Source organism: Lethenteron reissneri, chromosome 31 (genome assembly GCF_015708825.2).
Source record: "Lethenteron reissneri isolate LAM-NWPU_2019-01 chromosome 31, ASM1570882v1, whole genome shotgun sequence".
NCBI lineage: Eukaryota > Metazoa > Chordata > Hyperoartia > Petromyzontiformes > Petromyzontidae > Lethenteron > Lethenteron reissneri.
Window position 1 is genome coordinate 4,143,149 of NC_083809.1, and position 25,081 is coordinate 4,168,229.

Below are 25,081 nucleotides of genomic sequence, written 5' to 3' on the forward strand. Positions count from 1 at the left end.
GTGTGGTGAAGTATGCTCGCTCAGCCCCCGTCACCTGAAGAGTATGGGGAGACTATCTAGCAGTGGATTGATAAAAGGGCTATGCGACATTTTACATTTACACGGTTTAACACGTTGGCCTTTCGTGACCAATATCCATAATAGAGGGATTTTATTTGGGTTAGATCGCATAAATATAAATATGTCACATGATGATGTAGGTTGTTATTAACGGCAAAACGTCGTACTCGAATTGTAAGTCTTGTGGGTTTACTCTCCAACACACAAGCGGTGTGCTGTGCTCGTAAAACATTGGCACGTTCTGTTTACGTGACGAGCCTTTTTTAATTGGCTGTGTCGGATGGTGGCGGGTTTAACGACACTTTGGTATTTACGCGATCTAACCCCAAAAAAACCTCTTATGGATACATTTACACACACGCGGTCTTTGTTTGAATCGGCATTCTCTACGCCGCCACTAGGGCTGTGTTTAGCAATCGTCGGATACTTGCAGGAGATGTGAACGGAAGGGGTGAAGTACGTACCTTGGTGTGGCACGTGGAGAATGGAGTTTGCCAAAATGCTGCTTTAGCTCTCGTTTGCGAGAGTGGGCTGTTGTATTCTCGTGAAAATCTAGGTAGCAAATTAGAACACTAACACGCTAAGTTAAATCGCAGAACTACACCCAACTATGGATTCCTGGGTCTTTTTGCAGCATGTCATGAATCTCAATGGACTTTGGCCTGCTTAAATAATTTACATCAGTCATACTCATCTTGTCATTATAGTCTCTATTAGCACACATTTGCACGAGATGTTTATTGGTTTTCATCCACGAACGGTCCTGGTTATTGCTTTATTTTCCATGCACAGCTCAAAAGAAAAAACATTGCAATTGATCATGCCTATATGTGGTGTGTGTTCCTTTTTTCCACCCTCATATATTTTATTTAACAAGCTAACAGCAATGAGTTCACAACAATTTTTTTGACTTTGACACTTCATTGAACAGTTCTGGGGCCTTGAAAATTGCGGTAATTTGTAATAATTAACAAGTGCCAATTACATTTATTTATAACAGTGAAGTCGGGATTGCCAATTACCTTTTGACATGTTTTCCTTTTTAGCGACCCACATTCATTTGAATGTGTTCCCGTGCGGCAATTCATCAGATTTTTTACTCGAGATATGCTGAAAATATACGTACATGGTCTGTTACGAAATACCTCCTCAGATCTTGGAAGCTAAGCAGGCTTTGGCCCTGTATAGCGCTTGGATGAGCGACCACCTCTCATGAACCAAGTGTTGTAGGCTGCAGTCGGGCTGCAATTGTTGTGTGTACTCGTATTCTCCCACATTTATGCTCTACACTTTCACCAACCCGCACTAACCAGTGTGGTGAGGTATGGTCATAACTTCAGTTTAATTTATTAGGTATAGCCCTGTGACCCATTCGGCTCTTGAATCGGGTGCAACCGCAACAAACAAAAAACTAAAACATGAACAAGAAAACATCTTAAAGTGACTATGCGCAAACAGAAAAATCCAGTACAAAACTGCAAAGTCTTCCAGAAAAAAGCACCGTACACCAACGCTGTGTGCAAAAATCCCAGTGGGATGCAAGTCAAACAACAACCACAAGACAACTTAGATTAAAGCCATCATTCTAACTCCGTACTACAACAAACAAAAATGGCCAAACCTAAAAACTTTTTGAAATCACCAAAATAAAGCCATAAGCAATGTAACAGTGATCATAGGAACTGTGACCGAAATTTCACAACAACTGCCACCAATAACTGCCAGCGTGGGGAGGCCTTCATCCAGCAGTGGATTGACCAAGGCATGTTCATGTACATATGCGAATAGAAACTATTTATATGCCAAATTCCTCCAATGTTAACTTATTATCTTCTAATGCAGACTTGGTATGTCAATTCAGAACTGTTCATATGACAGGTTCTTTCACATTAACTTATCTGCTCATCTGCTAATGGAAAACTGTTCGTGACCATTCAAAAGTTTTATTGGCAAATGTTTTCACGTTTGCCAATGTGTTGTGAGAGCCATCTACAACTATACATCAGATGTATATCTGCCTTCTCTGCTGAGGAAGACAAAATAATCTATAAATGAGCAGGAGCACACCACCAGACACGCGAACCTACAATATCCGTACTCCCATGAGGCTGTGTTAAATTATGAAGGTATCATCTTTTCGTCCTTTGCCCAATGTTTTGTCTTGAGCTCAAACGTTCTCCATCCAGGCTGATCTTGAGCGTCTTCATTTCACCCTTTGGTGCCCTCCCCCTTGCTTCTTTTGAGTCGTCAATTTTTTCAAGTCGAGCATTTTTTTTTTTAACGTCTCTCTTCAAATAGCCTTCCAGATTTGACCTCGTCAAGCTCTCGCCTCTGGCGATGTGCCCCAGTTCACACACCATTTCTCCTTCTCTGGATTGTTCTCCAACTTGCTCGTTACTCTTTCCCTACATCTGATTTTCTCCATTCGATGCCACACTCGGAAAGGAAGACGTGATTATTAGTGGACACGTATACAGCTTTCTTCAGTGTGTGCCACGTGTGTAGTAAGTTGATGAGGAGACGATGAGGAAGTTGAGACACACTGTTTATTAACTCCGGGACAGATACAATAGTTGAAGGGGTATCGGCCCCTTCACCCGTACTATGGGAAACCCACCCTAGTACTAAGCCCTCTGTCCTGTCCCCCAGTCCTCCTCTACTGGGCTACGGGAGGCTGACTGATCTGGCCCTGGCAAGCACAGATCTCGGCACCAGCTAACCAGCCTTGCCCTGATAAGGGCAGCGGTCTGGAAGCTCTTGGGCCGCGCCACTGGCTTACCCGGCTCGGCCCTTATAAGGACGGCGAGACCGGGGAGTCCCAGGGCCTAATCTCCGAGTCTTGGATCTTCACTGGTCAGCTTCGTGTCGAACTCCCTCGAGCTCTTTGGGTTCCACCTTTTATAGGGATCGCCTCCGAGGGCTGGGGGCGTGGGCAATAACTGATGCGGACGTCGGTGTGACCCCCCGTGTATGTGAGTGCCGACAGCCCTGTGTTTGTTGTCCGCCGTTTCTCCCGTAATAACCCCTACATCACCCCCCCCTGTACAGCTCGCAGCCGTCCCGGCTGCAACAATCCCTCAACCCCCAAGAATAAAGATTAACACCGTCAATACACGTGTGCCTCGTAACAGTAACAATAACAAGAACAAGCGTAACATCAACCGATGGTTCCCTAAAAAAAAAAAAAAAACCCCCCACCCGGAACCGCAACACATATACAGAACGGTATAACAGCACATGCAATCAGCATATCGCGATCACACGCGTACATTGAAGCACAATAGCAAGCAAATCTGCAGGCGACCAACACACCATCAATCCCGTCGTAACTTTTCAACCACAACACAGTTATTCCCTCTCATGCAACGACCGCATCGCACACAGCACCTCGCAGCATAATACAGCCCAAAAAAAACATTTTTTTTTTTCAATTAAGCCCATCGCGCACGGTGACCCACGAGATGGTACAGCACAGGATACCCGACGCTCCCACGTTAATAATTAACTTTACCATCAAGATAACAACTCCACGCAGCAGCGCACACACTCCCTTTGAAACTCAGCAACCACAGCAGACTCTCCGTCCATTCCCAACACACGCACACACTTACATGGACAGCAAGCAACAAGCAGATAGCGTGGTCATCGTTATTACACACACATACAACCATTAAAAAAACATATATACAATGAGCGGGTTCCGCAGCAACGGAACACGCGCGGAAAGCTAATCGTAACAACCGGCGCGTTTTGGCGCGAGTCCGTGCAGCGGGCCCGTCACAAGGGGCCGGCTTGGTAGAGTCAGTGGCAGGTGTCGCATCAGCAGGTGCCTGGTCGTCCGGTTTCCCGGACGTGCCAGCGCCGCCCCCCACGGGGGAGGCTGGCAGCCCAGAGGGCTTCAGTCCTGGGGCTCCTGAAGACGGGACAGTCATTAGTGGATCAGAGGCTGGCATCGATCCCACCCCCCCGGAGTCAGAGGACTCCCCACATGTTCGGCCATTTACGTGGGAGGAAGCGTGCGGAGCAAAAAATGGCTTTAACCGTGAAGGGTGCACAAACCACCGACGCTTCCCCCACTTAATGCGCACACATTGAGGCCGCACAACCTGCACAATTTCAACGGGGCCCCTCCATGGTCGCAACAACTTAGCCGAGGTGGCCAATGGCACCTGAGGGCAGTGCAACCATGCTCGGTCGCCCGGGTGCCATTCGTGCGTGTGAGTCCGGCGCGACCGCAATCTCTCGTTTTGTTTCTGGCGAGAGTCAGAGTTTTGCATGGCCGCCTGCCGTGCCTCCGCCAAGCGAAGGATGTTAAATTTAACATGGTCGGCGATTTTCGACTTAGCATGAGGCGCGGCAATCGTCAGCTGAGTCGCGACAGGCGGGTCAACCTCGCGACCATACATCAAAAAAAATGGCGAGAACCCGGTCGCCGCGTGAGGAGCCATCCTGTATGCCGCCAGGACTCCCCCGATCCGTAGATCCCAATCGTTTTGGGACTCAGATACCTGGTGGGATAGCATGGACGTAAGAGTCCTATGCAAGCGTTCCACCATCCCATCCGTTTGTGGATGGTAAGGCGAGGTACGAACTTTCTTTGTACCCAGAAGGCCACATACCTCGTGTAAAAGGGTACTAGTGAAATTCTTTCCCTGATCGGTCAACAACCGTTCCGGAGCGCCTTTGTCGAGGACGTAGCCCTGAACAAAAGCCTCCGCAACGGCCGCTGCGGACTGGTTGGCGAGGGGCCAAGCCATAGGCCATCGCGTGAAATATTCCACGCCAACCAGCAGGTACTTATTACCCCTCGGCGTGGAAGGAAACGGTCCCAAAATATCAAGGGCGACCAGCTCGTTAACCCGGGTGACCGAAATGGACTGGAGCGGTGGACTGGCTCCCTTCGCCGGCGGCTTCCGTTGTGCACACTGGGTACAGGACCGCAGCAGATCGTCCACGTCTCTTGCCATGCCCGGCCAAAAGTAATTAAGCTGGAGCATGGCAAGTGTTTTGAGGGTACCCAGGTGCAGGAGCCGTTCATGAGCAGCCCATACAGCCCTACCCCTCAACGTGGAAGGCACCACCAGCCTGTGACGGCGGATCGTCCCGTCCCAATGCATGAGTAAGCCCTGGCACCACCCCCATGAGTCAACGCCCGACTTCCCTTGACCTGATCCTTCCGCGCGACGTCGTAGCGCCAGGAGGGTCGCATCCTCCATTTGGAGGCGACCCCACTCAGTACTTGACAAGCCAAGTAGGGAATCACTCCCACCCTCCGAAATAGGACCAGCGTCCGAAGGAGTATCAACTGCGGCCGCAAGAACCCGATCCCGGCCGTCACTTGCCGATTTGCAACGGCCCGAACCCAAGAAACAAGTGCAATCCGGGGCGATCGGCAGGCGTGATAGGGCATCGGCGTTGGTGTGGCGAATCCCCTTCCGGTAAGTTGTCTCAAAATCGAAATCCTGCATGATCTCGAGCCATCGGGACAACTGCCCCGATGGCTGGTTAATTCGTAGGGCATACTGCAACGCTGCATGATCTGTACGGACGGTGAAATGCCGGCCGTACAGATATGGCCGGTACTGTTGGATAAAGAACACGATAGCCAACAGTTCGCGGCGGGTGACGCAGTACCGCTGCTCGGCCGGGGACAGTACTCTACTACCATAAGCCACAACGCGCTCCACGCCACCCACAATTTGTGACAGCACGCCTCCAATCCCGGTATTGCTTGCGTCCGTGTCGAGCACGAACGGCATGGAAAAATCGGGGTAGCTTAACGGCGGGGCCCCCACCAGGGCATCCCGAAGAGAGACAAAAGCGGCGTTCTCCACCGGCCCCCAATGAAATTTGACCCCTTTTGACGTCAAGGCATGTAGTGGCTTAGCGATGGAAGCAAAGTCCGCAACAAACCGGCGGTAATATGAAGCAAAGCCGATGAAGCTTCTAACCTCCCCCACCGAGGTGGGAATAGGCCAGGAGCTGACACAACGCGTTTTGGCGGGATCGGTTGAGATACCTGACCGGCCGACGATGTGACCCAAATATTTAACAGATTCGCGCAGCAAATGGCACTTTTGTGGCTTGAATTTCAAATTAGCAGCGCGCATTTTGAGAAAGACGGCCCGAAGCCTATCAAGGTGTTCCTCGAACGTCTTACTGAATACGATAACGTCATCCAGGTAAATCAAACACACCTCCCATTGCAAGCCAGCGAGGACCAATTCCATCAGGCGCTGGAACGTCGCGGGAGCAGAGTGTAATCCCATGGGTAAGCGATTGAATTGGAAGAGGCCGTGCGGCGTTCGGAAAGCTGTTTTGGGCCTGGATTCGTCGTCCAAGGGAAGTTGCCAAAATCCTGAGAGCAAATCCAAAGTGGAAAAGAATCGCGATCCCGCGAGGGCATCCAGCGATTCGTCCATTCGAGGAAGCGGATAAGCATCGGCCACCGAGATCTTATTTAATCGCCGGAAATCAACGCAGAACCTTAGGGACCCGTCGTGCTTTTTGACCAACACTATGGGTGCACCCCAAGGGCTGGTCGAGGGAGAAATGATGTCCGATTTCAACATGTCATCTACAGCCGATTTGACATGATCCTTTTCGGCGGGACTTAACCGAAAAGGATTTTGGCGGATAGGAGCGTTGTCACCGGTGTCAATATGGTGGCGTAGCAATTTGGTACATCCGATATCGTATTTGTGTTTACTGAAGACGTCGGAAAATTCTCGCAATAAGGCGCGTAATCTAGCACGTTGTGCGTCAGACAGGTCAGGTGACTCAGCACACAACGCATCCAGCCAAACCTCGTCAGCGTCTGAGGCTAATCGCGTTTGAGAATCGGTGGCCACCTGGCCAATGATCGGCGTTTCCGCAGGTACCGGAACCGCATGTGCGAACACGGTACCTTGCGAAACCACTGCCGTCCGTGTCCCGACATTGAGGACCGCGATAAACGGGTCCCCATCCCCTTTAACAATAGTCTGGGCCGTCACCAGATCTGGCCCACTCACCCCGGCTCTAGATGGTCCCAAAATAACGCCCCGGTCAGAGACTCCTTTATCGAACGGTCGACGCAAGCGCAGGGGTACCAACATCTGTGCCCCCGGGGGTACACGCACCGTCCGAGCAACAAGCGCCTGTACCGTAGCACAGGCAACACGCACGGCAGGGGTGGCAGGTAGGAACGTCATACGTCGGCCCGATGGAAGCTCGATGCATTGCTGGTCAATCAGAATTTTGATGGGCAATTTGGCCAAAAAGTCTGTCCCCAACAGGCACGGAATAGCCAGCGAGGAGGAGACGAACACCGGGCCAGATAGTTTAATGTCCCCTATCGAAATTTGCGCTCGAATTTGACCGATAATACCCAACGAGCCCCCATTCGCAGCGTAAAACGGTATATCGACAGGGAGCAACGGGCGACTCTGAACGGGCAGGATATTATAAATCAAATCTGAAATGATAGTTGCCGAAGCTCCCGTATCGACCAATAGCCGTACCTCCACCCCGTCAATATGCCCCGCGACAACGGACGACCCCGCTGATGCAGCCACAACTCGGTGAGCCAACTCGGACCATTGGCCCGGTTGGAGCGCCCTCCCCGACATGCCGCGACCCGACGCACCAGCACCCAACCCCCGAGAATTGTGTATCGGACCATGTGATAGGAAAGTGGGTGTGTGTGCAGGCCGAACATGTGGGGTGCCATGACTTGCCCGAGGATGTTGCGAAGGCTTGTGAGGAGGGCCGTCCGCAGCTCCAGGTCTCGCACCGCGCTGTCGAGGAGCCCGGCATCCGGACGCCACGTGGCCCCGGAGGCCACAATTATAGCAGACGACGAGCGTTCCAGAGGACTTGGGCTGGTCTCGGTGGCTTGGAACGTCCCGAGCCGGTCGCTCGGCAGATCGCCATCCTGCAGAACGATCCGCAGCGAAGGCTCCCTCCATTCCAGAAGAGGTTGCCGCCACGGTGTGTCGTGCAGCAGCTTTGTTCGCCTTCCTCCGCTGGGAGATGAGATTGGCGTGAATGTGCCTTGCAGCCCGCAGTGATGACATATCCGCATCGTCCTGCGCTAAGATGGTGAAGTCCAGATCGTCAGCCAGCAGCAAAATTTTCTCGGCCACCATCGCGTCGATCCCCTCTTCATCCATACGCGGGAAAGCGTCTTTCGCCAATGACAGCAGGGCCGTGCGATAAGCGAGTGGCGATTCCTTATCACCCTTCTGCCGTTCATAGAAGAGCTGGCGACAATCGGAGGGCGGCCCATAAACGGTGGCCAGCAGCTGCAGCGCCGACTGAATGGTGGAGCGTGCCGACTTGGGTGCAGCAGTGAGGGTGCCCAGGGCGTCGCCGTCCAATAACGCCGGGAGAGCACACAGCGCCTCGTTGTCCGACCAGCCTGCCATCTCTTGGTGGGCCAAGAACCGGCGCTGGAACCCCCCCCAATCGCCGTCGCTTGCAACAAATACCTGCAGGGCCGGCAGGCGTTGCTGGAATGTCGGCTCCGTCTCCGATCCTCTTGGAGCGTCTCTTGCAGCATCCGTAGCGCGTCCCCGTACTGTATGGTCGGTGCTGGCGTCAGCTGGTGGTGACGTTTCAACCCCTGATAGGCTGCCACCGCGACCCGCCTCCGCCGATGACGTGGCGGCTGCTGGCTGGGCACCGTCTCCCGCGTGACGAGCTGGGACTCCTCCCTCCGCCCCTACTGTCTTCGTGGCGGGATTTTCGAGTCGCCCCGCTGTTGTAAAGGCGGGAGTTTCTGGCGGGCGTTGTCCATCTTCCCGCCGCGTCGCTCCTCCCGGCCCCAGGCGAGTTATTTGTTCCAGCATAGCGGCCGCTGCATACAAGAGCTCCGCCAGCCGTGAGTGAGCCAACGCCAACTCGTCAGTCGACGTCCCGGCCCTCTCCGACGGCCCCGCCGATGTCGGAGCCGGCAGCAGTTGTGCAGGTACGTCGGCGGCGATGTCTTGCACTGCCCCTCCCTCGTCGTCATCCTCTCCTGGGTCTTGGGCACGAGTCTTCCGTCTCGTATCCATGCTTGGCCCACTTCCAACACCAGATGTAGTAAGTTGATGAGGAGACGATGAGGAAGTTGAGACACACTGTTTATTAACTCCGGGACAGATACAATAGTTGAAGGGGTATCGGCCCCTTCACCCGTACTATGGGAAACCCACCCTAGTACTAAGCCCTCTGTCCTGTCCCCCAGTCCTCCTCTACTGGGCTACGGGAGGCTGACTGATCTGGCCCTGGCAAGCACAGATCTCGGCACCAGCTAACCAGCCTTGCCCTGATAAGGGCAGCGGTCTGGAAGCTCTTGGGCCGCGCCACTGGCTTACCCGGCTCGGCCCTTATAAGGACGGCGAGACCGGGGAGTCCCAGGGCCTAATCTCCGAGTCTTGGATCTTCACTGGTCAGCTTCGTGTCGAACTCCCTCGAGCTCTTTGGGTTCCACCTTTTATAGGGATCGCCTCCGAGGGCTGGGGGCGTGGGCAATAACTGATGCGGACGTCGGTGTGACCCCCCGTGTATGTGAGTGCCGACAGCCCTGTGTTTGTTGTCCGCCGTTTCTCCCGTAATAACCCCTACACGTGCAACACTACACTCATGCTGGGGTCCTCACAAATGTCAAGTCGAGTCGTTAGAGATATTGTTTATACAGATTGATTTATTTTTTATTCTCATGCCCTGCACTCTCTCCCTCTACATTCTGCTCATGTGGGCAGGTATCCTCTTGCCTCTCTTGGATTCGTGAATAGTAACCCAGAGATCTATATCTGGTTTTAGGTGAGGCTGAATTAATTACTGCTGCTGCTGCTGCCTCTGTTGAATTTGCGAAGTTGGCAGCAGGTTCACATCGCACGCCCCTGCAGTTTGGCCAGGATCTCCCGTGGTCACACTGCGGGGGCCTCCTTTGATTTTCCACTTGTGAAGGTGGTTGACTGGCTCCGGCGTGGGCGGCTGCGCATTCCGCCGGGCAGCGTTACCATCGTTTATTTTTTGTTTTTTTGTTTTTGGGTGCAGGAATCAGCAACGCTGAGTCGCGTCAGCCGGGCAAGGCGCCCAGCTTCAGCGTGAACTGGACGGTGGGCGACCACAGCCTGGAGGTGGTCAATGCCACCACGGGCAAGGACGACACGGGGCGGCCCTCTCGCCTCGCCAAGAACGCCTTCTTCACCCGATGGGTGCGGCTCTATGGAAAGGTGGGCTCGCGTGCGTGCGTGTGTGCGTGCGCTTGTACGCGTGGAGAGCGGTGGTGTCGCGGTTAGCGCACTTGCGCTACGAACCCGGCTATGACCAGAGTTCTATTCCTGCCCACGGCCAACACTCGTGACGATTTATCTGAACCGGTCCTGGGCCTCTGCTAGGTCGACTCGGCTTCAAATGAGTACCTGATGCGGTGTGTTACCATCGCCACCGGGGAGACAAAGGCGGTCGGACGTGGTGCTGGCCACCCATCCCCTCCTGTACAGTGCCGGCCTTCATAGGTGCTCGCTAACAGCACTTGCCCCAACAGTCATATGGGTGGTCTTTGTCTTTTTGGGGATACGGGAGGCTGTTACATAGCCTGGCACAAGCGCTGAGGTGATGTCAACCCCACTTAGTGGCAAACGGCAGCTGTTGTTTTTATTGGGGGGGGGGGGGGTGCGGCAGTGTGTTGGTGAGCGCACCGTGCCATGAACCCGGTCGACCTGAGACTGATTTCTGGCCACGGCCAACGTTAATTGCTGGTGATGTCGAACCAATCCTGCCCCCCCCCCATCCCCTAGGTTGACACGGACCTTAAATGAGTGTCTTGGGCAGTAAATAAACATTCACACTGGGGGAGACAAAGGCGGCTGGCTATTAGTGTTGCTGGCCACATCACCCCCACCGGGCACCGTTCCGGCCTTGACAGATGCTCGTAAAATTGGACTTGCCCCGGCAGCCTACACAGGCTGCACAGAGGAGAGCTCTGTGTTTGCATGTCCCGGCAAATTGTTGGTTACTGCTGAACCACAAAGTCGGTGATGTGGGTCCGTTTGCTTGCCCGTGGTGCATACCACCAGTGAAAATTTAAGTTGGAACCAACCTGGCCTCTGCCGCCCCTAGGTCAGTTTGACCTAAAATAAGTAGCTTTGGTGTACCAAAGTTCGCATTGATGATACGAATGTGGCTTGGCATGTTTCTCGCCATAACGCTCCCAGTGCACGTGTGTGCATGTTTGAAACCGTTAAACGGCTTATGCATGCGTGTGTGTTGTGCGTGTGTGTTTTCACTTTTTTATTTTACATGTTTGTTTTGCTTGTGCATTGCTTCATGTCTATCAATGTATTGTTTGCACGTCACTGTGTGCATTCGGTGGTGTGGTACAAGTTTTCATTCTTGTAATTCCTTTCACGCAGACTGAAGTGAGCAAAAACTAAACGTATACCCTGACTAAAACACACCCAGACTTCCAAAAATTAGGCTGCACTTTTCGACTTCCTTCGACTACAATTAAACCCGGACTGAATTAGCTTAGAGCTTCACTCCAATGAAAACCACAACTTAAAAACAAGTGCCACTGGGAAACTACACAGACCTCAACGCAGGTAGAATTTGATTTTAGCCCGGTTAACTCGGCTTACTACTAGTGTCGTTAGCCGCACCACATGCGCGTCGCACTTTTAAGTCCGCCCCGCGTCAGCGTTAATTAAACGCGGGCGTACGAAGCGATCCCAGCCATCGCGCTTAGTTCAGAAATACCTTTACCGCCTTTAAAAGTTGTGTGCCGCAGGATTGGTGTGTGCCACGCTGTGTTGCCTCGTCCCCTTTCTTTCTCCTTTGCTCCGGGATTGTGGGGCTAATTGTATGCGGATAGAGCCTTCTTCCTCTGGTGTATCCCCCCCCCCCCAGCCTCTTGTTTCGGAGGTTTAATAAGTTTCCGGGAGATGAAAGACGTGAAAGTGCGAATCGGTGTCGCTGTGACTTTGACACCCAAGAAAGGGGGCCTCATTCCTCGGAACCCAATTACTAAGAGGAGCCTTTTGCGCAGCACCAGGAAGTGCTTTTGATTCGGGCGCACCTCACTTCCCACGCGCATTAATGAGCGCGGGCACGCACATCTGTGGCTGCTTTACCCCACAGCTCGATAAGATCGCAGGACTCTTGAAGTGCGGCGGTGCACAGGTATTCATCGCGTTTTAAACGCGAGCCTAATTAAGTGTTAATTATATTTTATTCCAGAGTTTGCTCATTAGCTGGGTCAGGTAGGATTGAAACAAGGGCGTGCCTTGTTCTGCGTGTGGCTTTGAATTTTGATACTTTTTTTTAGTTTTGTGAAGCTTTTAATGCAGCTGCTTCTGGCCTGAATGGGAATGGCCAGTGCACTGACACTCCACACATAATACATTAACGGTTAAATAAATTAATTCATTCATACTTTAATAATTTTATGCATTTTTCCACATCAGTGCCAGACCCGGTGTGTAAGTGTCGGAGTTATTTTCGAATTTTTCCTCCCAAAGTTGAATCGCAGAGGATTGATGTTTATAAATAAATACTTGACATTCACCAAGGATCCTCTTTGTTCGTTGTAGACACTTGTGTAAATTATCACTGAATAAAATTAGTGTGAATAGTTTAACCATTACCACATTGCTGATCCATGCATTACCACTTAAACAATAAATATGTTTAATGCATACAGTTTCATACATTACTACCACTGTCGCGTTCAATACGCGAACACCTAATCCTTTAACACTTGCTATGAATTAACATTTGATATGTAAACACTTGGTATGCCATTAATATATTTTCACTTAATACTCGTTTATCATGAACACTTGATGCTTTAACAATTAAGGCATTTAACACATCAGCATTCATTACAAACACTTCAGAGCGCACGGATATATGTAAATATCTAATATATTAACACGCAATGCATCGTCTCTTAATGCCATTAACGGTAACATCATACATAACACCCGAGCACTTAATTTCACAGCGCTGCCTTTTGTTTTAGGAGCCCGATGTTAAAATTGGTTTTTGGTCATGAACTCAATTTTTCCCACCAACTTTCATTACCAATTCAATGGTCTTAGGGCTTGCTCTGCATAGCAGGTATTCCATTTCATCACGCACTGCCAACAATAGCCGGGACTGTTCCATTAGTTCGAGCGGGGGGGGAGGCACCCGCACGCTGGCCCGTCCCTAACTCTTTAAAGAGGTCACCCTTTCTCGGGATTGTATCCCCCCCCCCCCCCGCTGCTACGTGTGAGTGATGGTACACGCTCTGTCACTGATGATTGGTTGCCACGATGGCTGGGGGTGTGGCTTCTCCTTCAAGGTTGGGCTGACATTGACCACAGTAGTTTATCAACAGGGGGGGGAGGGGGGTGTTTTTAAAGCCCGCTGCTCTATGTGTGTCGTTATTACTACGCGTGGCACCCCGAGTGCAATTAGAGCCATAGAGGAAGGATTTCCCCCAAAAACCTCGCCGTGATCGCTGCGTATTTTGCAATCAGCGTCTCGTGAATGGCAGTGTGGATTGCTATTCCCATTTCCCTGGAGGTTATTAAATCCCCCCCCCCCCAACGCCATGATGATTTATGTACATCTGCGAGCGCTGATATTTTTACACTTCAAAAACATGTTTTTTAATTGGCCGCTTAAAAGAGAAATGAATAAACATGTCCTTAGAGGAAATTCCTTTATTTTTTGGCCTTGGTAGAAGTCATAAAATATATAATGCCCATATTCTCCTTGCTTAACATTGAATATGCTTAAAATGTTACTTCTGCATTCATGTTAACCACGTTGTCGGCAGAATAGCTTCGCGACTCGCAATATTTCCACTGGATACGGACTTAAAGAGTTTGTTCAAGTAATTAAGTCGACCCAGTAATTTCGGCCAAGAGTTACGGGCCTGCTGTGTGAGGTGAGGTGGACACTAATGACAGAGTGACGGCCTTATCGAGAGCAGTCGGTTGACAGCATCAATACTGCTCTTGCTGATCATGATTGTGCCATTGATATCATTCTGCTGATGTCAGTCGCTTAGTGTGGTTGGCATGGGCCCGAGTGCATGATTTGACATGCCCCCCCCTTTCCATCTGCCCCCCCCCCACCCCTCCTGAAGCTTGGTGCAGTTGCCCTGCCTGCATGCTCAAAAGCTACTCGACTGGCTGATGCTGCTGCTTTAATACTGAAGGAAGCAGATACATGCTGCTGCTTGAGTGGATATTCTTCTTGCTGATGATGATGATGCAGCCGGTGTAGCTGCTGCCAATTATTATTGTTTGTATTTACTTTTTACCTGTGCAGCTGAAAAGCCGCGTACCTCTGAAGCCGGAACGCCCCACGCTGTACAGCATGGCCAAGCTGGAAGTCGGCGATTATCAGCTCGCCAAACAGCAGCTTGACCTCAGCTTCCAGGGAGCGGGACTGGGAGCCTGGATCAAAAAACCCATTGAGCAAGACCAGTTTACTGTCGCGGTGTGAGTCTGGCTGGTGGCACCTCCAGAATAAAGTGTATTGTCGAGGGAACAAAAGCAGAACCGGGGGGGTGGGGGGGGGAAATGAGGAGCCCTAGGTAGAGGGAGGTGAAGGATATGGGGCGGGCAAGAGAAAAAAGAGGGTGTTTAAATAATAATTAAAAAATTAAGAAAAAAATCATTCAATTTTACAGCATTGCCACCAAAATGTTGCAATGCAGTTTTGTGGCATCTGTTCATACATTTTATAAGCTGTGTTTGATTTAATGTGGTAGAGATACCCTGCATAATTAGTAGGTGTGCAGAGATGTTGGAATGAATGTCGGTGCATCTTCATTGGTGTCACTTCAACTTTTCGTTTAGCCCAATATGGAAATACTTTTTCACCTGTGCTCAATGTAGATTTTTAATCGTCACCTTTAAGTTTAGTCATTTGAACAGCTCCTGCTTTTTTAAAATGTACCTTTTTGTAAAAAATAAAATGTGAGCGTGTGCTTTTTAGTATCTCCGTTGAACCGCATTCCTTTACCACGCTACCCTAATGTCCGTTTCTGCCCCAAAGACTGGCACTAACAAACAAAATGATCTTGTCCCGTCATTTTAAGGTGTGTAAACAGAGCGCACGGGCGTGCATTAAATCCCTATCGCTCACACCTTTTTAACGAGGAAAACCAAGTGGCCGATGTGCGAAGGAGCGCGCGCTTGTTTGCAAGCAGCGTGGCTCTTGGTCCATGGCCAGTGGCTTCGTTACATGGCAGCCGATTGCTCCTTGGTGCTCCTGTTGGGGTGTTGGTTAGGGTTGCCATCTCCTAGATACAAAAAAAAATCGAGACCTATCACGGGTAGAATAATACCTCACCATTCCATAAGAGGGGGATAAGTTATTTGACTGCTTTGTTTTTGAGTGGGTATATTATCGTGCAATGGCAACAACAAAAACTGAAAGTGATAACTTTTAATTCCCTCGGGACGACTTACAGATTTCCCTGAGCAGCAACCTCAACAAGAGGGCAAAACTGGAGGGAAAAAAACAAGGTGGAATCTCTAGTCTGGGGTACAGCCCACACCCTCACCAGCACCCATCCACCAACCTGTCTCTCTCCTACGTTGTGCGAGTCCCAAGGCGAGCAACGTAGCCAAATGTAACCTTTCGTTTTATCCTGTTTGTTCAGAACTCAAAAGCCATGAGGATGATCAGGGTTTGGGCCCAATGAAAAGGGCTGGAAGTAGTACCAGTTATGTGATATGTACGTAAGGGAGGAGATTGAATTGGAGAGAGGTGGTATTTAAATGTCTGATCTGTTAGCCCTGCTTGCTGCCCACTCGCGCTTGGCTGTGTCCAATGAGGCTCCAGGAGACAATCTCAGCTGCTTGAAATTAATTTCCATTCCACAGCAGTTCGTGGTTGGCATTAGTGGCCACTGGCCCTTCACTTGTCCATAAATAGAACTCACCGCCCAAATTAAAAGTTTTAATGTTGATGGCCGATTGTTTTTTAGTGCGGTGTGCCAACTTGGCAACAATAGCCCTCCTTTTATTCGTAATCACACTGAACCAATGAAATTTACCCGCTTTCGAAGTGTTAAACGCAAAAGGTGAAGTGAAACTTATCTGTACATGTGTGACATAGGTATATGAAATTGCACTCTGCCCATCATACTGTGGTTTTCTGAGCTCCGATCTTACTAAGGTACACTACGTTTGTGTATATATTGAATATTGGAAGATTTTAACGTTCCTTAAATTTTAACTGTGAACAAATTAACTGGAAATTTAAATGTTGACCGCATTCGTGAATATTAAGCGTTCAGAAAACTCTGCAGCACTGCCGGAGATTATAAATATTGTCCAAATCATTATTTACTCCCCAAAGCGAATGCTCTGCAAGATGGATCTTTTAAGTATTCCCTTTATCTTTCGAAAGCAAGGATGTTTTACACATGTACATATTTGATGTATATTGCTGCATAATGAGTCCTTGCTTTACAAAACATATGGAATCTCGTTTTGCTTTGAAAGGGAATAAATGCACCTGTGAAAAAGAATGCAAGTCGGTCAAATGCCCACTGGGTCAAACTTTTTCCTTGTGTTTACTTTAACTGTAATCCATTAAATGCGTTATTTGGTTTAAGTTACTGCATTATATTTAAAGAGGAAATTTAAGAAAATACCCCTGAGCTAATTTCCTATATTACAGTACCTTTTGGTGCTGCTGTTTAATTAAATTGATAATAGCCAGTATGTTTGAAGACGTGAAACATGTTGTATTGGAATCCTCCCACAGTAGGCATGCTTTGGTAATTCAAAACCAATTTAAGTCCTCAATGTACAGGCGACCGTTAGGGCTTGCAGATCTGAACCATGGGCAACTCATTCAATGTTTTATTGGTTTGGTAGAAATACAAGTCCTTTACAACCAAATGCAGCGTCCGTGCATTTTCGTTCCGTCTTTTCTTCAGTCCAACCAAAGCAGTCACATCAACACCACTAGGCTCTCTCGCACGCATAAAGTGCTCCACAATAAGCATGCATTGTACAATCACTTGTAGCTTCACAGCGAACGGCACGCGGGATAGGTATACCGTATATTACGCGATCAATGCTGGCGCCCAACGCGTTCACACAAAACGCGTCGTCACTTTCCGTGGGGGGCGCGCGCACAAAGGCAATTAGATTACCCTTTAATTGGCCATGTAGTGGGGGGACGCGGAGTGCCCTTAATCAGGATAGGCACACAGCGCTTGCTCGCTTTGCCCATTAATGAACGGCAAACAGGATCCGCTGAAGACACTAAGTGGTGGTGGTGGTGCTTTCTGGGCGGATGTGCATTCCGTGCTGGAGAAATGGGTGGCTCCATTAATCTTAATTTACATCGCCGTAAAAATAAACGTGTATAGTTAAGCTGCACACACGACAACTTCTACGCAATACGCACTTGCAAGGCAAAACACTATAGTGACAAAGGACCTTTACTCGTAATAATTTGACACACTGAAGCATGGTAGTAGCGAATGAGCAGCATTGGTTTTTGGACACGTGATGCAGCACCTTTTTCTTTCGGGAGTTGAAACGCAACCAAGCCGGGTAGTCTTGCCACCAACCTCATTCGGTTCAGTCCCGAGGAAATTAGCATCGCAAAAACATCGACACCAACGCAGATTAATATTTACAGGATTAAGCCAAACACTTACCCAAGGCTGCCCTGCCCACAAGTTAATCTTCATCGGCATCTACCCTCGAAAGGGTGCGGCTTGTCAGGTCGGCATGGATCAATGTTTAAAGATAAGTTCTATGTACATGTAACAGCTGTGGAGACATTGAGTACAAATGGAAGATTTTTCAATGTCGTTCCCTCTTCCCATTTCGGCTCATTTTAAAGCGTATTGTGGATCAGGTTGGTTTTTTTCTTCCCATGTGTAAAAACGGTGCTGAACTGCCAACGAGGGGCGCTTTATCCTTCAAGTCGGGGTGTGCAAGTGAAAATGCAGAGGGCCAGTGATGAATAAGAGGGACAGATGCAATCGCACATTCAAAGGGGACATCACATTGTTCACGCAACAGGTCACGGGATGCACAACCACCCCATGCATCCAAACTAGACTACTCCCAAACCCACGCACCTTGAATGCGGGCGCGTAAACACGAGCAGGGACAACCTTGGTGATATAGTTATATCTTATTCAACTATTGGCAAGCCGCCACACTTGCGAATAAATATTAATGCTTCTTTGTACATAAACTTTGCGTTGCGGTGTGTGCATGCGATAGCACGCGCCATTATATATATTCCGACTCGTTCACCAGCTTAAACAGCCACACAACCCCAGTTTTCCTGAAGTTGGTGTAATAGCCATGCTCAATGCATTCACTATATGGGATGTACAATAAAACTATCAAAAACATCTCAAAAATAATCAAACCTCAAGAAGTTTATATCTTGACTTAAAGCTTTCGTGACTGCAGGAATTCATATTCTTTGGGTCTTTCGGTAAAGCCACGTAGATAGAAACTTCGGGATATTTTTATAATTTTTTCTACGTGGCTTTATCGAAAGACCCAAAGAATATGAACTCAAGAAGTTTATCGTCTAAACTTGCACTAATCTGGTTTATTTTATGTAATGAGCGACCGAAAACGGCAATGATGAATTCTTACACAAGAAACTTTTTGTTTGTTAACCGAATACTACCTTCATTTGTTGACACTCTTCAATTAAGAGCATGGATAATGTTCATATTGCGCTGATATGTGGCTGTGATGTGCTCCGATAACTGCACTTAAAATAGAAACCCCACTTGAAAATAACATCCACGAAGAGCTGCAAGTGAATTTTACGACAGAACATTGACCAATGCGTTACCACACATCGAATGTAACGCTATTCTCACCGAGACAGGAAATGCTCCCGTTTCCACAATTGCAACACCATAGTAGCGAGTGTCTGTGCTTTAGAAAAATTTATTTCTCAAAATTAAAGACCCATCTGCTATTCTGAAAAATGTAACACGGAAGGCAATTTCTTTCAGAATAGATTTGGAATTCAACTTGTATCTGGATGGTAATATCTCACTTGACATTACTTTATTATATATTATTAAATACTTTATAATACATCATAAAGTATTTAAGACTGGAGAAAATAACAAATGTGATTGATGTTTTCAACCCATATTGAACAAGTGACTTAGGAGCTTGCCCACCTAATAACGTATGAAATCTCTGAATATATCAACACTATTGAGTAAATATTCTGCTTCTGCAAGACCTTCCGATGAGGGATTTGCCATGAAAGGTGGATTGAGATGAGATATCATCGGACTTCCCAAGAAATAAGTCCGTGTGTGTCTGTGAAGAGTTTGCACACACACCAAATATTAGATGGCCGATGATAATTGTTACATATTTTCAAACTATCAACAATTAAATCCACACCTTGCCCTGTCCCGTGCCCTCCCCCACCTACCGAAGCAATTCAATGAAAAGTCACAATTCAAAAATCATATGCCTCATTTGCCCCTGCGGGTAAACGAGCATGATAATAACCTGAAGGTAACGTTCTCATATTATTAGCAGAAACGTTAACCGGCATTCCACGCCCATTTCTTTGCATTTTATCGCGGGTGTTCAAAAATGACTGATGAATTGCTCCAAGCCGCACCCCTAACTTCACACAATCGAGTCTCTCGCACCGCAGCTTTCAAAATGCACCGCACTTCACCGTGCTTTAAGTTCTGGCCCCATGCGTGACCACCACCGTAGCGATGCCACATCGGGATGAGATAGATGCGGTTCAATCAATGCTCCCTCAGCCTGTGTGCCGTAGGTGCGCTTCCTGGGGTGGGGGTGGGATGAGAGGAGGTTTGGTTGTTTGGTCGGATGCCCACGAGTGCGCACACGCGGCCCAACGGATCTCAGTGGAGTGACAATTAGTGAGCCCTAGCTGCCGTGACGAAAATGTGAAGTGAAAGACATCCCACGTGGACTCGCGAGGAGATGAATTGCCAGCTTGGCGGTAAGGGTTCAACAACTTGCTTTTGAGTGAAAGAGAAACCATTGGGCTCATCCATTATTTGGCGAAGGTTGGATTTGCAGCCATTTGGGCCAATAAAGCCGGTTAAGTTAGATTTTTTTTGACGATTGTGTGAACTGTACTTAATTCGATGCAACAGTTGTTGCTCTCTCTGCTTTAATTGCTGCAAGATGTTAATTAAAATTAGCAGTTTTTTTACTTAAATGTGTTAAAATGATACCACCACATTGCAATATGTACCGAATTAGTCAAATGAATTGTGGACTCGCGCATATGTGGTGTGTGGGTGTTCCGCCTTAAATATACGGCATCAATAAGAGGTTATGGAAATGTACTGGTAACTCCATGGGCGGTCTGGACACGCAGAACGTGGGTAAATTATCCGAGCAAGGAGCACTGCCTCATCAGTAATGCAGACGCCAGCGAGTAAGCCACACTGCTCTATATGCTAATTACAACTGCTTTAAAGTTAAGTTTGTATGCGGCTTAAATTAACGGCCCCTGACTTGTGCACTTCTGTTAATTTTAATGCGACCCAGGTTCCGAGCGTGATTTTCTTCCAAATTTCCCTACCACTTTGCAGAAATTATACTTTCCAAAACGGCGTTTTATGATGCGATTCAACATTCACTAGGACCCAAATTGAAAGACGATGGAAATGTGGAGCAAGCGCAAAAAAAAAAACCTCGTCTCCACAAATAAACTGGATGCCGTTGCAACAATCGTTAGTAAACTAAGACAGAAGAGGCTGCCTCTGTCGGTGTGCGGTTGATGCTACGGAGCCTTTTTCTCTTGAATCAGGGCAGTGGTGTTGATGTTCCAGCCCAGTGCTTGCCGGTCAAAGCCACAGGTGAACAGATTGCAGGTGCTGTTCTCCTCACTCCACACGGCGCTGCAAACCATTCGACGATGGCCCTGCACACGTGGGTGGGGGGGGGGGAAATAAACTTTAACATTCAGGGCAAGAAACGGGCACAAAGACGCTACAAAGCTGCAGTGCTGACAAGCTATGACGCCGGAGGATTTCATTCGCATTAAAGCCGACCCTGCCATTCACTGGTGTGTGAACCAGTTTCATGCTTCTAGACTTGAAGCTTTCGTGACTGCAAGGAATCATATTCTTAGGTGTTTTCGGTAAAGTCACGTAGGTAAAACATCAAAATTAATAAAATAATAAAATAAAAATAAAGATCACGACGTTTCGGAGGCAACACAAGTCTCCGTCGTGATCTTTATTTTTATTTTATTATTTTATTATTTTTGATGTTTTACCTACGTGACTTTACCGAAAACACCTAAGAATACAGTTTCATGCTCTGCCCAGTGTGTATACTTATGAAAAGTGTTCCGTGTCGACACCCATGCTGCCAAAGTTGTTTTTGTTGTTGTTGTTGTTTACATTCCATTTGGCTACCTAAAATGGCAGGTGGCTTAACTGCTAGCAACAAGTTTAGCACAAATGCATCTCGGTCGCTAGGAAATTGACCATGGTTCCACTCGTGAGAGATTTACAAAGAGCCTGCGCTTCAGCCAATTTTCATAAAGTCACGTGAAGCCTTATCATAATTGCAACTTCTTAGCCAGGCAACAGCTGGTTCACGCACTCAATACTCTCATTGCCAGGATAGGAGAAAAACGGTGGTAAAGCGATGCATCCTCACGCTTTAAACCATTGGGTGTGCAACCTTTTCCAAGCATGAACCACACTGGAATTGGGAATCTCCTAGCTCCCCACGGGCTGTCACGTTCATAAGCCGGACATCACGATATCCTGTTTGCGGTGAACAGCCCCAAAAGACTTTGCTCAGCGATCATGTACCCGTGGTGCTCGCGGGTTATATAAACAAAAACATGCCACACCCTGCAGGTTGCACACCCCTTCTTTAAACCATCAGTGGCAGTTACTTCCTTCATTGGTCAAGGGTCAACCCAGTCTGTTTTTGGCCACTACACTTGCCATGGGGATGAGGCATTAATTGGAGTGGGGAAGGATATGCAACCCTGCCAACGAAAGTTTTCATTTGCAGGCAAGTATGGGCTTTGAGCAGTGTGGGTTGCAAGTGAAACTGTGAAAGCTGTGCTGCCAAAATGTGACAATCACGCAAGCCTTTAATTGCCGGGTTTTGTTTTTCAAATAGTCGTTGTCACACTCCCACGTGCAGGGTAATGCCGCTGCGTCCGTGTGACGGTGAACATGAGTCCTGCCAGTCTGACGCCGTTCACTACTCTACAGCTTTATTCCACAATATCCCCCCCTCCACATATCCACCACCACTGCTGTAAGCACAAAGCACCAACGGCAACACGAGCAGCATTTCCCAGAACTTTCATTTTGACAGAAGACACAAACGGAGTTCTTTTCAAGCGAGACGAGCAGACTAAATGCCTTCTCTCAGCACTTACTCTGGTTGGTGTCATTAACAGACCATCTATTGGTTACGCGCAGTCCAGGGCTGTGACCTGCCGCTTGTTAAAAGCATGCAGCTGCTCAATAATTAAGACGCGGCTAAAATGTGAAGAGTACGGCTCTAATCGCGCCTAAGCATAAATTCAGAAGCCACACGGTGGAAGTACATGGTGCTTAAGAACGCCTTGCATGTGTACAAGTCGAGGTCATTGCTTTACTTCGGGAGAAATTCTAAAATCTGCTAAATCTGTGGCTGTGAGAAATTCGGATTCTTTGACAGTTCAGAAAAAAACACTGCCAGTGATTCTTATATCCCCTGCTGACTACTCTGGGGATCGCACTCATAATGCTGTTTACCCAAACGATTTAGATTTAGAACATTCAAATTCATTACATCTTTCCACTTTTAAAATCTTACACAACACTTTTCACTTAACAATAAATTACTTCGATTAGCCCCATGTTATCGGAATATTTTCCACACTTGTTTATGATTTGCAACATGTTAAATTTTACAATCGTTATTTTAAATTTGCACTAACGAACCCTGTTCGTTCCTGTCTCTATTGCAAGAAAACTGGTCTCAACGGGCTCCAGAACTGAACATTAAATATTCATGATGATGATGATACAAATGTAAGACAAAACGCAAACTCGTTTGACGAGTTATTCCTTCACTTAAAACGCGTCGTACACATGGCAGAGCTTGCACGCACAAGCACACACATGCGCATCACATTCACTAGAAGTGCTGTGGGCAGCAAAAGTGAAAGTGAAAAGGGCAATTAGGGGATGGGGGGGGTAAAATCACAAGAGGTGAATCACACTCGCCAAACAGAAACTATCCTCACCCATAACTCTTAACTATGCTTTGCATCCACAATAATAGTCCTACACCAAATCGTATGAACAGATACCAAACCCCAGATGTACTCGATGGGGCCATCCTTTTAGATACTCTTTAGTACGTACGCATGGAGAGGCGAGGGGGGGGGGGTAACCCAAATGTGTACGTATGTCTACTGATAATGTACGTACGCATAGGAAGCGGGGGGGGGGGGGGGGGGTGATGCCTCGATAATAATTTGTCTACATCGGCCTTCAAATTAGTTAGATAGTCCGGCGGTGGACTGTTTGTTTAAAACACGTTCATATTATGAATCCTTGATCGTTTCTGTGTGGATTAAATGGATGGCCCCTAATCCTACCCCGAACCCGAATGACACTACCGAGCCATACCATAGCCCTTACCCGACACGGGTCATACAGTTGTTCCAATATGGTATCAATCCCATTTGTACCTTTAACCAAACACTTCAAGTTCAAGTTCATTTATTAGGTATAGCCCTGTGAGCCATTCGGCTCTTGAATCGGGTGCAACCGCAACAAACAAAAAACAAAATCATGAACAAAAAAACATCTTAAAGTGACTATGTGACTAAGTGCAAACAGAAAATCCAAGAAAAGACAGCAAAATATTGCAGAAAAAGCACCGTTACACACCAACACTGTGTGCAAAAATCCCAGTGGGATGCAAGTCAAACAACCAACAACAACAACCACAAGACAACTTAGATTAAGGCCATCAGTCTAACTCTGTACTACAACAAATAAACATGGCTAAACCAATACACTTAACCCTAACCCCAAACTCTCATGAAACTACCCAACCAGATCCTATCCCTAACCGTACACAAGCCAAACTACCACTAGAGCCAACACTATCCCAGCCCCTAACCATAACCAGAGCCACCATATCTGTCTCTAAACCCAGCCTGCTTTCACACTTTTCAGTTACATTTTATTGTAGGTGATCACAGGTCATGGGAACCGTAAAGCAGTTGGCTCTGTGACATGTCCCGGGGGAAAAAGTGAAAAGTTGAGACTATTCAGCTGTGACAGCAACGGGAACAGTTTAGTTTTGACGGCACCGTTGATAACCTACGTGCATTAACACTTCCACCATGCGTGTACTTACATGTGCCATGAGCATATTCCCAATAGCAGGGTTCTTCAACAAATCGACTAATGATGGATACAGCAAAGAGGTGACTGTGAAAATGGATGCAATGCAACCGACACACAGAAGATGGACGGGAAGGATCGAGGAGGACCAGATGGAGAGACCTGGCAGAATAAAATCTAATAATGCTAACAAGAGAAGGCCGCAAAAGATCCGAAGAGGTGAAGGCAACTCGTGCTGATTGCACATGTGAAAACACTAATGACGATGATGATAATAATCATCAGCACCAGAAGTGAAAAGTGAAAAAAAATTAACCCGTAAAAACAAAGTTTTTCACTATAAATCCTTTATATGCGTGGCGGCTAGAGTCCTCTCGTCCTCTGGCTTGAGATGGCTGCCACCTATGGGCCAGATGATTGCCTACCACCATTAAGCAATTGGTAATTAAATATCTTTTTTTTCCCTAAAAAGTGTAAAATTTTGGAAAAAAAATTTCACGAAAATTAATTGTCACGCACAACGAGTCTGTGTAGAAAATGTCAGCTCGATTGGATTACGGGAAGTGGGTTAAAAAACGACCGAAAGATTTGCACGGTCGTAAGCGCGCAAGCAAGCAAAGCAAGTGAACTTAATATAAAGGATTTTAAAAAAAT

The 25,081-nt window shown here is 47.9% G+C and overlaps 2 protein-coding genes across 6 annotated transcripts in view; one reads left to right on the forward strand and one right to left on the reverse strand.

The window, feature by feature from the left end:
• LOC133349684 (double-stranded RNA-specific editase 1-like) overlaps positions 1-16,570 on the forward strand; it is a 150,867-nt gene extending 134,297 nt beyond the window's left edge. For all 3 annotated transcript variants that reach the window (XM_061563332.1, XM_061563331.1, XM_061563333.1), the window contains exons 9-10: positions 10,087-10,265; positions 14,356-16,570. In XM_061563332.1, the coding sequence (XP_061419316.1) occupies positions 10,087-10,265; positions 14,356-14,532 (356 nt within the window). In that variant the 3' untranslated portion in view covers positions 14,533-16,570. The remainder of the gene's footprint in view (positions 1-10,086; positions 10,266-14,355) is intronic.
• A 22-nt stretch (positions 16,571-16,592) lies between these two features.
• Positions 16,593-25,081, reverse strand: part of WDR37 (WD repeat domain 37) — a 38,986-nt gene continuing 30,497 nt past the window's right edge. For all 3 annotated transcript variants that reach the window (XM_061563335.1, XM_061563334.1, XM_061563336.1), the window contains one exon: positions 16,593-20,970. In XM_061563335.1, coding sequence (XP_061419319.1) covers positions 20,830-20,970 — 141 coding nt within the window. In that variant the 3' untranslated portion in view covers positions 16,593-20,829. The remainder of the gene's footprint in view (positions 20,971-25,081) is intronic.